Source organism: Myiozetetes cayanensis, unplaced genomic scaffold (assembly GCF_022539395.1).
Source record: "Myiozetetes cayanensis isolate MyiCay16 unplaced genomic scaffold, myiCay2020 scf5-8, whole genome shotgun sequence".
NCBI lineage: Eukaryota > Metazoa > Chordata > Aves > Passeriformes > Tyrannidae > Myiozetetes > Myiozetetes cayanensis.
The window spans coordinates 83,697,262-83,712,452 of record NW_026087742.1 but is presented as its reverse complement, the minus strand read 5'-3'; the positions used below and the strand labels follow the sequence as shown (position 1 = coordinate 83,712,452).

Here is a 15,191-nt window from a genome sequence, read left to right as displayed (position 1 = left end):
ATACTGAAGGCACGTATGTCATTCTGGCATATATATGCATTAGGGATCTTGGAAAACATTAGCAATAGCGATTAATTCAATCCAAGACAATCCATTTAAATTTAAAATGACATTTCTCAGAAAAAGCATTTATTTTAGACAAATACCAAAAGCAATTAAGAAATTTCAGAGTAGAAATTCATGAAGTTACTTACGAAGATAATACAATGGCAACAGCGTCATTCAACACGCTCTCCCCAAACAGAAGGGCATAGAGATCAACATCAGCATGCAGCTCATTAAATATTGCTAGCACGGTAACTACAGAAAGAAAGGAGAAAAACAACACTGGCTGACTCCAGGAACGACAGTGTGAGCAGACAGAGTAGCCTTTCCAGTTTGTCTATAAGCAACAAAACCCAGGAATTGAAGTACAAGATCAAAATTAAACTGGGAAACAGTCTAGTCATGTTTGTCTATGGGTAAGCAATTCCCCCATGAGTCTTAGGGCTGCTCTGTTAGGAGGTGGCTCTGTTGTCCTCCCACCTGCACAGTGTTTATAGGAAGGCCCCCATGATTAATGGGCATGGAACAGACAAAGCACTTCTACCAAAGTCCTGATATTATTTTAGAACACGATCCATATAAGATAATCAACACAATATTGTGCAGCTCCTGTTACTTTCAAAAGCTGTATTGATTGTTGACATAGGTTTATTATTTCAGTCATAGTAAAATAGCGCTCATAATCCTAAGTGTACCCCAAAGTACACACTATGCCACAGGAGTGTGCATTTGCACAGGATTTGAAAAGGGCAAGACTGCTAAATATTTTAAAACATCCTTTCAAGAAAATTCAGTCGGAGATGAATGACCATGAGCTTGAAGATGTTCCCATATACAAGCTTCAAAAATCACATAGTGATTTTTGGAATAAATTGTGTGCAACCAGCAGCTGTTCAGAGCTCAGCTCAGTCACAGGAGTTACTTCCCATTTGCACACTAATTACCACTGAGCACCTCAGATAAGCTGTTTATAATGTCAAGTTTCATTCTTTACCACTCCCTTCCCTGACCTCTGACATACACTAGCCCTACAAACTGACCAGTCAAGCAGAGACACCTATGTGACCCTGAAGAATGACTACACTATTTGGGCAATAGCTCAAATTACTTAGCCAGAAGAGCATTTTTCTGCTTAAACTTGTAAAACATGAAGTTCATTTGAAAGAGAAAAATCTTCCACCTAAAGAACCTAAAAGCCTCAAATATTGCTCTTAAATTACCTAGCCCCAAACAATGTAGCTGAAGACAAAGTCCCTCTATCCAGATAATTTCATCTATCTGCAGTCTTAAACTTGATGCCCACTACACACACACATACATCTCCAAAAAAACAACAAACAAACAAAAAACTCCCCCAACCCTCCCCTCCTCCCAAACCTCACAAAAAAACCTGCAAAAAAACCTACTGGGGGTGGGGCGGAAAGATTATTTAAAGTATTTAAATTATTTAAAGTATTTGATTATTTAAAGTATTCCCCAAATACAACATGATGTCATGCCAGTTCAGCACCAAATCAACAGAGAACAGCTTTTAAAACACTTAGAATTTGCATGCATTTCAGAGAGGAGTCTCAGAGATACTAATATGAAGTAACTGAAATTTAAGTCCTGTTAACATGTAGCCAAAAATCCTAGCAATAGGGTTATTTTGGAAGGTTATTGAAAAATGTTCATCAAGCTACCTGGATCAGTGGCAGATATTATCGCTCCAAAGAGGAGGCAGTCTGTATAATAGAATTTATCAGAGAGCTGACCCACCAACTTCATTAGTTTCACAACCCCATACATAAGATTCCTGAAGAGAAAAAGGATAAAACAGTCCAGGTCAAACAAGTTGGTGTACTTCAGACAGGCAAAGGAAAAGCACAAGCAACAGTATTTCAGGTGGACTTGGTTATGCTACAGCTCTGTGGGACAGTCACAGTGTAATGTTAAGCTCTCACCGTGCATTCTCCTCTTTGCCCTGTGAACAGTCAAGCAATACCTTATCCAGAAGACATTATTTAAAACCAGTAAACAACGCATGAAATCTGTTCACACAACTAGCACAGAAAGTCTACAGGTTGCTCCCATTTTTCACCAAAGGGAACACTTCCCTGATCAAAATTCCCTTCAGTATTGTTTTTCCCAACATAGTACATGGGCCAAAAGCTCTCAGTTAAGAATAGCCTTCAAATTATTTCTCTAGTGAAATTCTTTGAGAGACAAACCAAGGTCACCAATGCAATTCAAGACTTCTGTATTTCAGAATATCCATACACAAGACACAGTAATATTAGCAACAGAAGATATTGTATGCAGGCAAACCAAAGTGACTAGCTATCTTAAACCAAATATGTGTGTACATATACACATAAGATATATCTATGCATGCAGAGAGAGAGAGAGCACTTTATCAACTTAAACTTCAGTATAGAAAAGAACTGATATCAGAGTTCACTTACCCAATAATAAAACAAGAGACTGCTGTTCCTAAAAAGGCATAAGCCAAAATGGAGCCCAAATTCCTGAAAAAGTGTCTCTGCGTAGGAAAAGAGGTTTATACACTTACTTTAAAAAAATTATAGCACCTCTTCAAAAACATATAGTACACCAATTGCATTAATCCACAGAAACATTTCAATCACTGCAATGTAAACTCTATCTAACTTCAATAAATGGAATAAACCAGCTCTGAATCATGCATTAAATTCTACACGTAACTTATTGACAGAAGCTTTCCACACAGATATTTTCTTAAAAGATGTAAGAGTTAGCTGTAAAAACCAGCATAAATTCATGGTATCTGCAAGCAAAATCAGAATCTGGGCCCTTCTGTCATTCGGTGTCTGGCACATCCCCACCAGTATTTAGGGTTAGGTCTACTTTTCAGTGTAATTTACTGCATTTTGGACATTTGAGAAGGATCAAAACCATTCATAGCAGAATATCTTTTACTTTAAACAAAACTGACATTAATCTCTGGCTAAATTCAAAGAAAAACATATCAGTAAGATTAAATAGACATTTAACACATTTATACTAAAAAATACATGTATTTTCTATTAAAACCATAGGGCCTAATCATCTATGGAGGAAATAAGATTTTATTTCCTGCCCTAAAAAAAATACCAACAAAAACCACCTTGAAATAGAGACTGCAATCCTGAAAATATCATTAGTCTTACATTAAAAACAAACAAACAAACCCAAAAACCAACCAAACAAAAACACACACACAAAAGAAAAAAAAATCACAAAAGAGTTTACTGTCTCCAGAAATTACTACACTTACTTTCTTCAGGCTATAACCAGCATGAAAAATAATAGGAGGCAACAGAATGTTGAAAAAAACTTCTGGGTCAAATGTTACCTACAAAATAAAATATGAAATTTCAATTAGAAACAGACATACACAAATCATTAGGTCTTTTTCCTCTTTCATTTTCTCACAACTACTATTTTTGGTTGTTGAAATAGATAAGTTGACTCTCTAAAACACTGGCCATCTCTATATATATCTACAGCAGCAAAAAGCTGCAGCTCTTGTTGGTAAACAAGACCTAGGAAAAACATCCATTACATCCATCCCCGATGATAATCTGGCAGCAATCCCAAACACAGTCCCCTTTTTTAAATTAAACATTTCTAGTAGAAATTATGCTGGAGAAGACCTCTCTTATTACAACACATGATTTTCATACAGCTGCAAATGAAATGCTTTTTTTAGCTTATGTTTTTTGAAAGTTGAATCACTATACAGTTATTTTAAGCCAAACAAGTCAGATACAAGACTGGTTTTCAGGAATTCGGATCATTCATCACTTGCATATATTTCAGCAGAAGTTGCAGATATCCATGAAAGTCTACACTACACTAAGGAAAAAAACCAACATTTAAAATCCAAACAAGACCCGCACACATGTGAAAATAACTTGGTTCTTTTCACCCCTTGCCTAAGCACAGGTTAGAAGATAAACACAAGTGTGCCCTCTCAGAATAGGATTCTCTTCAGCTAATTTTAGATATCTATAGCAGACAGGTATATACCAACAGCTCTCTTCATAGTTAGCAGAAAGAAGTATTTTTAGATTACAGACCTTAAAGTCTCAATCCTATACTTCAAAGTCTAAATTTTATATACATAAAAGGTGCTTAATTCTTAACACTGAATAAAAAGCTAAATAGCACATCTGAATAACAGTTGATAGGTGAATTTCACTTCCAATACCAGATTACCTCATTTGGTAAATTACAGGGACACAAGCAGTAACTATTTCCTGACAATAAACAGATTTTTTAAACCCTAGGAAAAAAAACTATAAGAACCAAACACTTTCCACTAATTATCATTTTCCTTATATTGCATTCATACAAGGCAACATCAGGGTTTTTTTGTTCAGCTGGTCATTTTGAATTCTACAGATGTTAGAAACATACACTAAGTCTTCAAACCAAGGGCTTTAGGAAAGCACTACATACATGCAACGGAGCACAGTTTGCCAGCAGCAATATAATACAGAAGGTGCTCTTGAATTAAGCATTGAAGCACTGTTACCATCAGCAATACTGACACTTGACACTAGCTGACATTCCAATGGGATGGAGAAAGGAGGAGGAAGGGAAGCATAGATGAAGGAGAAACACTCAGGCAAGTGCAAGAGATGATGTAGCCTCACCTTTCTCAGCATGTCATTTTGCTCCACGTTGTGGATCTTCCCAGGGCTTATTTCCCCTTTGAGTGTGTACTCAAAGAACTTCCCGCTGACGTTGACCAGCAGGGTTGTGAACGGCCGGTCCTCCTGCGAGCAGCTGAACGGTTTGTCATGGCCACTGCTGGAGGGAGTCCCATACCTCAAGATCACACCAACTATGAGTCCTGGAAGAGAGTTAAAAATCCATTAGGCTGATTTGCTTCTTCCTGTACCTTTCCTAGTTTCAAATAACATCCAAGGTATAATGCATGAGCCTTAATCCATACATGCATCACAAACATGTTGCAGTGAATTGTGACTACCGGTTTCCTGCAGAGGAAGAGAGGATCTGAGCACATCAAAACTACCAATGAATTTATAAAATCTGATATCTGCCTGAAGGGACAAACAAAAGGCTCCATTTCAAGTTTTATCTTCCTCACCCTCAAAGTGTAAACCTCTAGTTTACACTTGAGAGGCTAAACACTAGGACACCTCAAATACATTTCGCCTGCGTTAGGACAGAACCGAGCATACACACCACTGCCAGAAGACAATGACTTCTGTAAACACGTGACCATAACTGAGATGAAATGGTGATGTTTGCCCTATTATTTCATGGCTGCAGCAAGGATGCAGCTTTTTAGTCTTACAATCCTAAGGCAGTAAACAACGCTCATTGCACAATCTCCTGTGTAGTCCACAAACTGAAACTAAAAGTCAGATGACATGCACAAAGAAGCCAGCTATATGCCGTTTGCAAACATTTTCCATATTTCACATAAGGAAAAATAAGGTATAAATGAGCAATCATAACAGATCCAGGATTCAGGAACATAAGACTAATTAGCCAGCCCAGATAAATGCAACCACAAAATGACATCAATAATGGATGCATCAAACATAGTGACAAAAATAATTTGTAACCTAATGGAAGGGCTGTGCCAGGAGGCTGGAGAAGCACGAAGTTTTAACTGTTCCTTTTACAGCGTACTAAGAAAAGAACAAGACTCCATTTCTGCAAAGAGAACATACAAGAACAGTCAAAGTGGTTTTGATCTGGCAAGTAAACAAATTGATACCCCAAATTGATACCCACTTACTAAATGCTCCCCTGTTGCCTTAGGGTGATCTGCAATTTAATCCTTGTTCCAGACAACACCAAGATGAAGATGAATGTCTGATGCTTCTGTTGACAAATCAGTAATCAATGCTGGTTTTGCTCTTTGTGACCCTCTCTCTGAATCCATAGATCTGTTTCCCTGGATAGTAAATGAAGCCGACAGGTAACAACCAGAGAATAAATGAGGTAAAACAAAGGAAATTCTACCGCACAACACATAAACCCCAAGCAGACATTATGGCATAGTGTAAAGGGTGACCAGAGTGTACCCCAAAAAGCCAACCAAAAGAACACACCTCACTCTCTTCAAGTTCACAGTGAAAAAATAATTTTAATGCAAGCGAAGGTACAGCAGGTAGCAGCTGTGACATTAGTGAGTGGTTCACCTCCAGCCCTTGTTCTCTGCGATCAAGAGGACATAGCAGCAACAAGATCATTCCAAAGTAATCAGAAGATTAAGTTTTATTTAGAAAAGAGAAGTACACACTCAAAGAGAATACAGGGGAAGAAACCCCCCTAGTAAGAGAAATCTACTCACTGACATTTCAGATGCTGACAGTTCAAATACAGAATTTTATACAAGCATTCTCCTGACACCACTGGAGCATTTTACAGCTACACATGACAGATGTGGCAGAAACACAGCTCTGCAAAGTGACAGGTTATGGCCAGTCACCTCCAAGCCACTTGTTGCTATGAGTTATGGCTACAGACATCATCACTAACCCAGCCAGGCAAGCAGTCTAAGCTTTCTGCTGCTCTCCCCCCACTCACAGCTAGGAAGAGCTAGGCTCACAGAATACATCAGCAAGACTGACTGCATTAAAAACTGATCTAACCAACATCAGCCAGAAATCCTGTAGTAAATCAGAAGGCAGAATGAAAGCTGTACAGATGAGCTTATACGTAGCAGTGGCATAAAGCCAAATCTATATTGCTACTAAGCTGAGAACAGAAAGGGAAACACTGATAGATGTAATAACTTCTCAGGCTTAGAGACTGTCCTTAGTGAATTCATTGCAAAAGCAGATGGGAAATCCCGTTGCTATTGTATTAGTAAGAGGCACTGGAGAGCAGGAGGTGATTGCACTATACAACTGGATATAATCCACTTTTACACTTCCCCCCTCAGTAAAATACATCAGTTATGTGTCGGTTACATCCATAATTGATATTTAGCATTTGAAGCGAAACATTCTTTAAACTCCCAGTGTCTCATGGCCCAGTAATGCAGCTACAGGGAATGTTCATACACATCCTACTGATAAGACACCAAACAGGATGAGCTTTGCACTGAGCATGACAGTTCAGGAACATGTGATCCCTGCTGCCAGGCTGCTATCTTGCAGCAGGATGCACATGGACATGGGTGTCCAGTGTCTAGGCAAGAGGCTATCACAAACAGTCAAGTGGCTAAAGCTTCCCACAGCTCAGTCGTTAAAGGAAATAGGTATGAAAAGAGAAGAGGTCCAAGGGGGTCCTTCCCTGTCAACTACATTTCAGCCTGAAGGAGACTCAGCAGAGATCTTACTGCTGGTTGCAGCTATCCAGGGGCACACAGTGAAGAGAAGGACAATCTCCTGCAAAGTGCACAATGATTAAGACTAAAGGCAACAAACTTGTTGCACTGCAGGTGAAAAGAGTTAAGCAATGTTTGTTTTTTAAACAATTAAGTGGCTGAGCACCAGAATAGGCTGTCACAAAGGTTGTATAATCTCCTTCCATGCTTACAGCCAAAACTGCCCGTGAGTATGGCCCTGAGACTCAAGTTGTGGGGGCCTGCTGTGAGCAGAGGGCTGGACAAGACTACCTTCAGAGGTCCTTTTCAGCCTAGATTACCCTGCAATTCCTAGTCTTTCACATGAGCATTTGGACCCCCCAGACAGGTCCTGTATGCTGCAAAAGTTTCTTTAAAATCAACTTAATTGCTTTCTGGATCAGTCCTGGGGCTTTCTGTTGCTTTGAAGTTGTGTTTTTGTTTTGTTTGAATGAGAGACTGCACTTCTGACTCTGTAAATCAGAGAAAAAGTGGCAATATTACAGTCTTATCATAAAAATCGAAGAGATGCAACAGGCTAGGAAGGTTCGGCTTTTACTTCCTCAATCCACCCTGACTTGCCACCTGTCTTGGGCCAAGACTCACCCTTTGGAAAGAAGGCAAAGGGAGTGACCAGGAGATAGATATTCAACTAACGCTGCTTAAGTATAGGAAAGCAGATACTGTGCTACAGCAGAGAAAGCACTTGCCAGTGGTCTTTCTCTTTTTTTATGCAATAGTAGTCAGTTTTGGAAGTGACATTACAGCAAACCCTGGACTGGTTTGTGAAGCTGGACAGCCTTGTCAGCAATAAGAGCCAGTCTCACCTCAGCACAGCATTTGCCTTGTCTTAGTACAGCCCACACAGACAGGCAGAATAGCACATTTTGGGTACTTGGGATGCCAGCTTCCTCATGGTGCAAGGTGATAGTGAGTAAAACACCTGTATGCTTTTAAAAATACACATAAAGAATATGTATAAAAAGGATTTCTTACATTTAACAGTCTAGATATTTTTCTCCTTATTCCCAGACTGAACTTTTTACCAGTTTGAGGACAAAGAAAAAAAGATTAATAAAAACTTGAAAAGAAGGATAAAAGAAATTCCCGTAAGTATTTACAAGGTAAGGGATCAATAGGAATACACAGTGTTTATCACACAAATAATTGTTTTATTGGATGTTTGTGTGCATCAAGATACCACAGGTTGAAAGTTTTACTTTAAATAGCCTGAAACACCAACAGAGAGAGTATTTTTTCCTATGACAGGGTCAACCTTTGTAAACTTTGTAAAAGTTTCAAAACTTTTACAAAATAATTCAAGCATTGTTTCTGATCCAGAAGGGAGCTGGTAATGTTGCATACTTTAAAAAATCAGATGACATATTACATACCATCTCCAGAAGCATCAGCAACTCACTCTCCATACCATTTGCTTGCCATTCACTACTCTGTACAGGAATGCAGAGGAATACCACCATATGACCCACTGAAGAAGGGTTAAGAAGGTGTCTGCAGAGCCCCAGATTGGCATGTCCAGAGAAGGGCAATGGAGATGGTGAAGGGTCTAGAGGGTAACTCATGTGAGGAGCAGCCGTGGGAGCTGAGGTGGTTTGGTTTAGAGAAGAGGAGGCACAGAGGAAACCTTATAACTCTCTACAACTACCCAAAAAGAGGTTGTAGCCAGGTGGGAGTAGGCCTCTTCTCCCAGGTGATTAGTGACAGGGCACCAGAACATAACTTCAGGCTGTACCAGGGGAGGTTTAGGTTGGACATCAAGAGAACTCCTTCAGAGAAAGGGTTGTTAAATGTTGGAATGGGCTGCCCAGGGAAGTGGTGGAGCCACTGTCCCTGGAGGTGTTTAAGAAATGACTGGATGTGGCACTTAGTGCCATGGTCTAGCTGACAAGGTAGTGTTCAGTCAAGAGTTGGACTCAATGATCTCAGAGGTCTTTACCAACCTAATTGTGATTCTATGATTCTGTGTTGCTCTCAGCATGGCAGATCTATTAGCTACCTTCTCAGTGATTCAATGCTGCCAGTGAGGCATTCATCAGCCTGTCACATCACTGCAGAAATAAAATGGGAAGCCTGTTTTGAAATCAATCCTCATCTTTGGCAGTTTATGTTCAGCAACACAAGCACAAGACGACAAATAGTTTTAAAAAAAAAACCAAAACAACAAAGAGATGAAAAAACATTTTTAAACAGGAAATGGAGGCAGGTGAAGTCTGAAGGAAATTTTGGGGATATCCAAACCCTAAAGTGCCGAATAACATATTCAAGGTCATGCTTTGTTATTGTCCTAGGGCTATTTTAGATAAGGAAGTTAAAAGACAGTAAACAAGTGGGTAATTCTTCCTCCTTGTAGGCAGACATAGCAGTCAGTATGTTATCAAGGGCATCTTTGTAATAAGCATTTTATTCACCTTTAAAATAAGCCAAACTAAGCATAGTTTTCAATTTAAATAAAAGATTATGCAAAAAAAGTTATTGGCACACTGTGTAGAACCAAATGTCAAATTAACTTGCTGGCTCTCGCTGCCAGACGAGTGTGCACTGTGCACACCCTTGCCTTCTTGCAAGCCTTTTGTTCCAAAAAACTCACAAAAGCATCTGTGATGGTCAAAAATGCCTTTTCATTAACTGTTGCTCTGTTTTTTTCCTAGGGGAACTAATTCTTTTTCAGGTTGTGTCATGTTAGTGTGATTTACATACTCGTATTATATATAGTGAAACGGTCACAAACTTATGAACTACAGAAGCAGGCAGGTATGCTTTATTCTTACTGATGATGGGGTTAAAGAACAGGTTTAAGGTACAGAAGGAGTAATTTAAAAATATAGCTATCAAGAGATTTAAACAGAAGATTGTTTTGGAATTTCAATAGTTAATTTCTGAAGAATTATTAAGTTTCACGTGTAGCTTCACATTTGCACAGAAGAGTTATAACTCCAGAAAAATTAATTTGTTCTGAATAATTTGTAGGGATGAATAGACACTACTAGCAAGACAGCAACCACAGAAACAAAACGATAGCCAGGAAGAAAAATTGTTTCCTGTATTCTCCCCTGGAATCAAAAATCCAGAAAAGACAGCTAAAACAAAACAAACAACGACAACCAAAAAGCCAACAAACAAAACACAACACCCCATGCCATATATCAAATAGCCTAAACTGACAGCTCAGCCCTGGAAGAAACTGCTGTGCTGTGGTAAGCTCCTGTGGCCTCTAGACCAAGCACGGGACTATGAGTCAAGGCTCCTGAGCCAAATCCCAGCCTTAATAATGACTCAGTAGAACTTGGACAAGCCACAGAAGACAACTTAAAGAGACAATCTCAACTTAGAAATAAGATACCACAGTTATAAAGGGCATAGGCGTTTGTAATCTCAACTCAGGTGTTTTCAGGTTCATTTACCACATAGCCATTGTTTCATGCAACACAGATTTAACAAAGCATTTCCTGTTAAACATTTTACAATTAACATTTGAAAAGCTTCTTTATACTTTCAAAAATATAAGTATTCCTCCTTAGGTATACAACCCAAAGCAGTGAAAGCCATACACATACTAATACCACATGTGTTCCCAGAGATGTGTGCAGCAATGGGCCACTGCAAAGACACCAACCTCTGACCCACAGTGGCTCCCTTTCCCTGCCTCACACAGCAGTGATTCCCTAACTGCAACTGGTCCCAGTCCCATGACACAGAAGGAGAGCTGAAGCATTTCTTTCAACACAGGCTTCTAAGCCAGATGAGGAAATCCCCAAACACTGGGATTCTTTCCCCCTGGCACATTGGTGACCACACTGGCAGGCAGTGAGAAGAACAAACAGCAGGAGCAGTAGCAGTTCTATGGCATATAATAGAAAGCATTCTATTTAATCCTTGTGTTCTGTTACTGCTTTCCCCCCATTTGCATGTTAGAAACACTTGGTGTATCTCAAACAGGAGGTCACAAGTTCCTCAGAGTCTGAAAAATAATAATGTCAAGTCTTTTGATACAAAAAGATTTACAGTAATTTCACCTGACTCAGGCACGAGCAAGAAATGAAGTTTCCCAGTTTAAAAGAAAAAAGCCCAGAAAATAATTATCCCCCTCCTTAAACGTGCTGTAAAGCTTCAGAAGAAGGAGTTATTAATCTGTCATTGCAAGGAGTCAGGCTTCAATCCGTAACCCAATTGAAACTCATTAAGCAGCAGCAATCTCCTTGCTGACACTGTCATTTAATTTTGAAGGTTTGACTTAAGCATAGGATGAAGAGGGAATGGGTAGGAAATACATTCATTTTGGCACAGCTTTGAGCTCAGAGACCCCACAATAGCTACAAGGAGTGCTGTTAACTACAGATAAGCCTGTTTTATTACTAGGAACAGTTCGATATCCCTGCCTCAGGCCTTCACTTGTTTGAAGGAAGTAATGGATATGTGTGGAGGCCATCATCTTAAAAACCATGTCTGGGAGCTTCTGATTAGGACAGGGGCCCAAACAAAGTCTTAGGAAGAAAAGAATAGGAAGAATTTTGAGCAAGGTAAATGAAGTAAAATCTGCATTAGAAAGGTTTTCACTCAAGGGAACCTTCCAGTGCTTCTCTCTTCCCAAAGGTCTTTTTGCACCAAACCCGTTATATTTACTAATAACACAATCTTCTACCTGTAGAAAAGGCCAAAGGGTTTGTGTTGACTGAATTTTCAAGGAAATCTTTTTTGCCTAGGCAAGCCTCATGCTCTGTAGCTGTGGGAAGAAAACCAACCTGCACTTGTAAATAAAGTGGTTTGGGACTTACAGAGAAATGTACCAAACCAAAGACAGAAATAGCAGCAAGCTGACAACTCTGGCTTTCTATGATCATTATATCTGAACGTAGAAGTCTTGGTATTACAACATTCAAACACACACAAGCCAACAGAAGATCTATCCCATCTCACAGAAGAAACCTGTTACTTAGAGACACCTCCCAGACAGAACCAAAAAAGCCAAATGTCCCTTCTTTTTCACCTTTTTGGGTGACTGCTCTGAGCACAGGCACTTCAGTAGACCATGGCCTTCCCACAAACACACAATTCTCAATCCCACTGTGTAGCTGTTCTGACATCCATCCCACTTTATATGCTATGAACAAAAAAAAAAGCAAGTAAATAATCTTCTAGGACCTTATGAACAGTTGAACAGAGGATCAAAGACATGTACTATTATTTTCCTATATAGTGCAAAATTTAAGCAGTTGTTTTAGTACTAAATGCAGAAGCCAACAAAGACTGCAGCCACAGCCTGGGGTGCGTGAGCAGTTGCATGACACTTCTGCTTTTCTGATTCCCATGAGCTAGAGGAGAAGAAGAAAGAATGCACTTTGACTTGCAACAAGAAAAGCCATCCAAAAGCTCAGCCTGCTTACAAGCAGCAACACTGTCCAGAGGTCTCACAGCTGCAATTCCCAACCTTCTATACAGCCTTTTACCACCCTCCTTCTTTCCTCCTAGACTAGCACAAGCTTTACCTTTTTACAGTTGAGCATACCCTACAGTTCTTAGTCACTAACTTCTTGCTCTGCTGCCACTACAGACTGATGCCTCCTTGACTGCTCCTGACAGATCTCAGGTGCTGCTGTGGTCTGACATTTTTGCCATCCCTTACATCTTTTTTTAGCAGCAGTGGTCACAGCATGTTGCCCAAACAATCACACCCTCTGCATTCCACCCCAACTCTAACCCCAGCATGGGGTGGCAGAGAAGTGGTAGGAACCAATAGTTTCATGTCTCCTCCTAGGCCAAAGGTGGCAGCTGAGTGCTAATAAAATCAGATTTATTAGAGATGAAGAGCAGCCAATTGCTGCTACATGGAATAATCTGACCCATCACAGGGGTTTGGTGCAAGACTCCTTGGACAGGCAGAAAAAGGTAAGGAGTAAACTCCCTTCCAAAGGCTGTTAGCAGAACCACCATGCACCCTGTGAGCTTGCTCGTCCAAGACATTTAAGTGCATACAGCATATTTTTTATTTCTGCTGTCTTTTGGCCATTCATTCCTCTCCCTTGCATATTCTCTCAAACAAATACAACTTCAAGAACAAACATCAGAGATTCTGAGATGCTGAGACAGCATGTTTTCCCACACACACATTTTCAAAACAACAGCTCTGAGCCCCACACTAAAATCTTGGGTTTGGATGTATGCAAAATACTCTCTATAAAGCAACCCTTGCATCTCAAGGCAGATGAGTACACTGTCAGAAAGTTACCAAGTCAAAAGAAGGATCTTCATTTCAATTGCTTCACACCACTGCACTCTCAGGACTGTATAAGATAAGCATCACGAAAACAGCCTCCAAACTTCAAGTTTTTTCTCATGATACATATCAGTTAAAAAATATCCATTTTTATCAATACAGCTATGTCTAGCTAGTTCAGTTAGAAAATTGCTTAAGTCAGCTTGCTCTTTAAATAATTAACTGTACATGGTACTTACAAAAACCTGGGAATTTATACATCCCACTTTGTATAGAACTAGAGGACAGGGGATGGACTCACACCCGCTATCATGAGGTAGCACAGAGTATAGCAGGCCATGAAACCAAGCACTGCTGCTCACCATGCATATCCTTTACCATTTTTGCATACAGCAGTTTAGGTAACCTGCCACATTACTGCTCAGGTATAACCTTCACAGCCTTTTCTTTTCACTATTTCATTTAGATTTTTCAAGTGAAATACATTATCAACTAATTCTGGCTTCAACTCACTTTCACTTCTCCAAAGCTGCTCTTTTCTTAGACTAATAAAATGCTTGACAGAATCATGTAAGTGCCAGTGACAACAACATGCAAGACAACATAATGTATTTTGTCCAGCCTACAACTGCCATCCCATACCACAAAGAAAGTACCTCATTTCACAGCAACATGACTGTTAGGGCTCTGGTATCAGATAAGTAGTTGAAACTAACAACAAAAAACCCCTGAAACAACGGTATGTCTAGACAAGAGGTTACTCAACCCTGCACTGCAGTGATGAGAGTGCTACATCCATCAACACGCTTGTGGAGAGAGCTACCCTCCGAGAACATGCGAAGTCTTTACAACTAGATTTTTATTTTTAAAAATTACGTGCCAGTACTGTTGCTTTTGGACAACGTAGTTAAAAGATGGATTAGACACTTGGAGGAATACCTCTTGAAACTTTAAGTATGTATTCCAAGATTTGTTACTATACAAATATGCAGGTTAAAGGGCAGTATATGTGCACTTAGTAATACCCACACAGCACAAAAGCTGGATCAGTAGCTAACACATAAGGACTGCAGATTTACTTCAGTGGGGGTAAGTATCTAGGGGAATTCATTGCAAGTTCCTATGTTTTCTGCATCAAGCTTATTTTTGTTACCATACCTCTTTATACCTTGGCATTTAGGGAAGCTACCAGGAGTGGTGAATGGCTCTTGCCCAGAGCCAGCAGGAAACACAGCTGTTATCTCTTCCTCTTCCAAGCAGCCAAGCGTTAAAACAAAGAGAAACCGGTCAGAGTCTAGGCCTTCCCATTTCTCCCATTGCTGTTCCAAGTGCCAAGTCACAAGACAAGTAACTTTTCCTTTCATCCCACTGCTTGAGGCTTCCAGCTCAACTGAGCACTTTCCAGCCCAACATGATACTTTTCACCCTTCAGAAGATACATTTTAATATGCCTCAAAGTATTAGACTTGAGTTAATACACACCCTGCAGGCAGACACTGAATCTCCTCTGTGCAATTCATGTTAAAAAAGCCACAGATGTGCTATAAATGAAGTTCATTTTTTGCAGATGTTGAAAGTCCC

General features: G+C 39.8%; 1 protein-coding gene across 2 annotated transcripts in view; it reads right to left on the bottom strand.

The window, feature by feature from the left end:
• The window catches only part of SLC9A7 (solute carrier family 9 member A7), a 69,158-nt gene that overhangs the window by 33,511 nt on the left and 20,456 nt on the right, over positions 1–15,191 (bottom strand). For both annotated transcript variants that reach the window (XM_050331405.1, XM_050331406.1), the window contains exons 2-6: positions 4,704–4,903; positions 3,320–3,397; positions 2,490–2,566; positions 1,728–1,840; positions 195–300 (exon numbers count right to left, since the gene is read on the bottom strand). In XM_050331405.1, the coding sequence (XP_050187362.1) occupies positions 195–300; positions 1,728–1,840; positions 2,490–2,566; positions 3,320–3,397; positions 4,704–4,903 (574 nt within the window). The remainder of the gene's footprint in view (positions 1–194; positions 301–1,727; positions 1,841–2,489; positions 2,567–3,319; positions 3,398–4,703; positions 4,904–15,191) is intronic.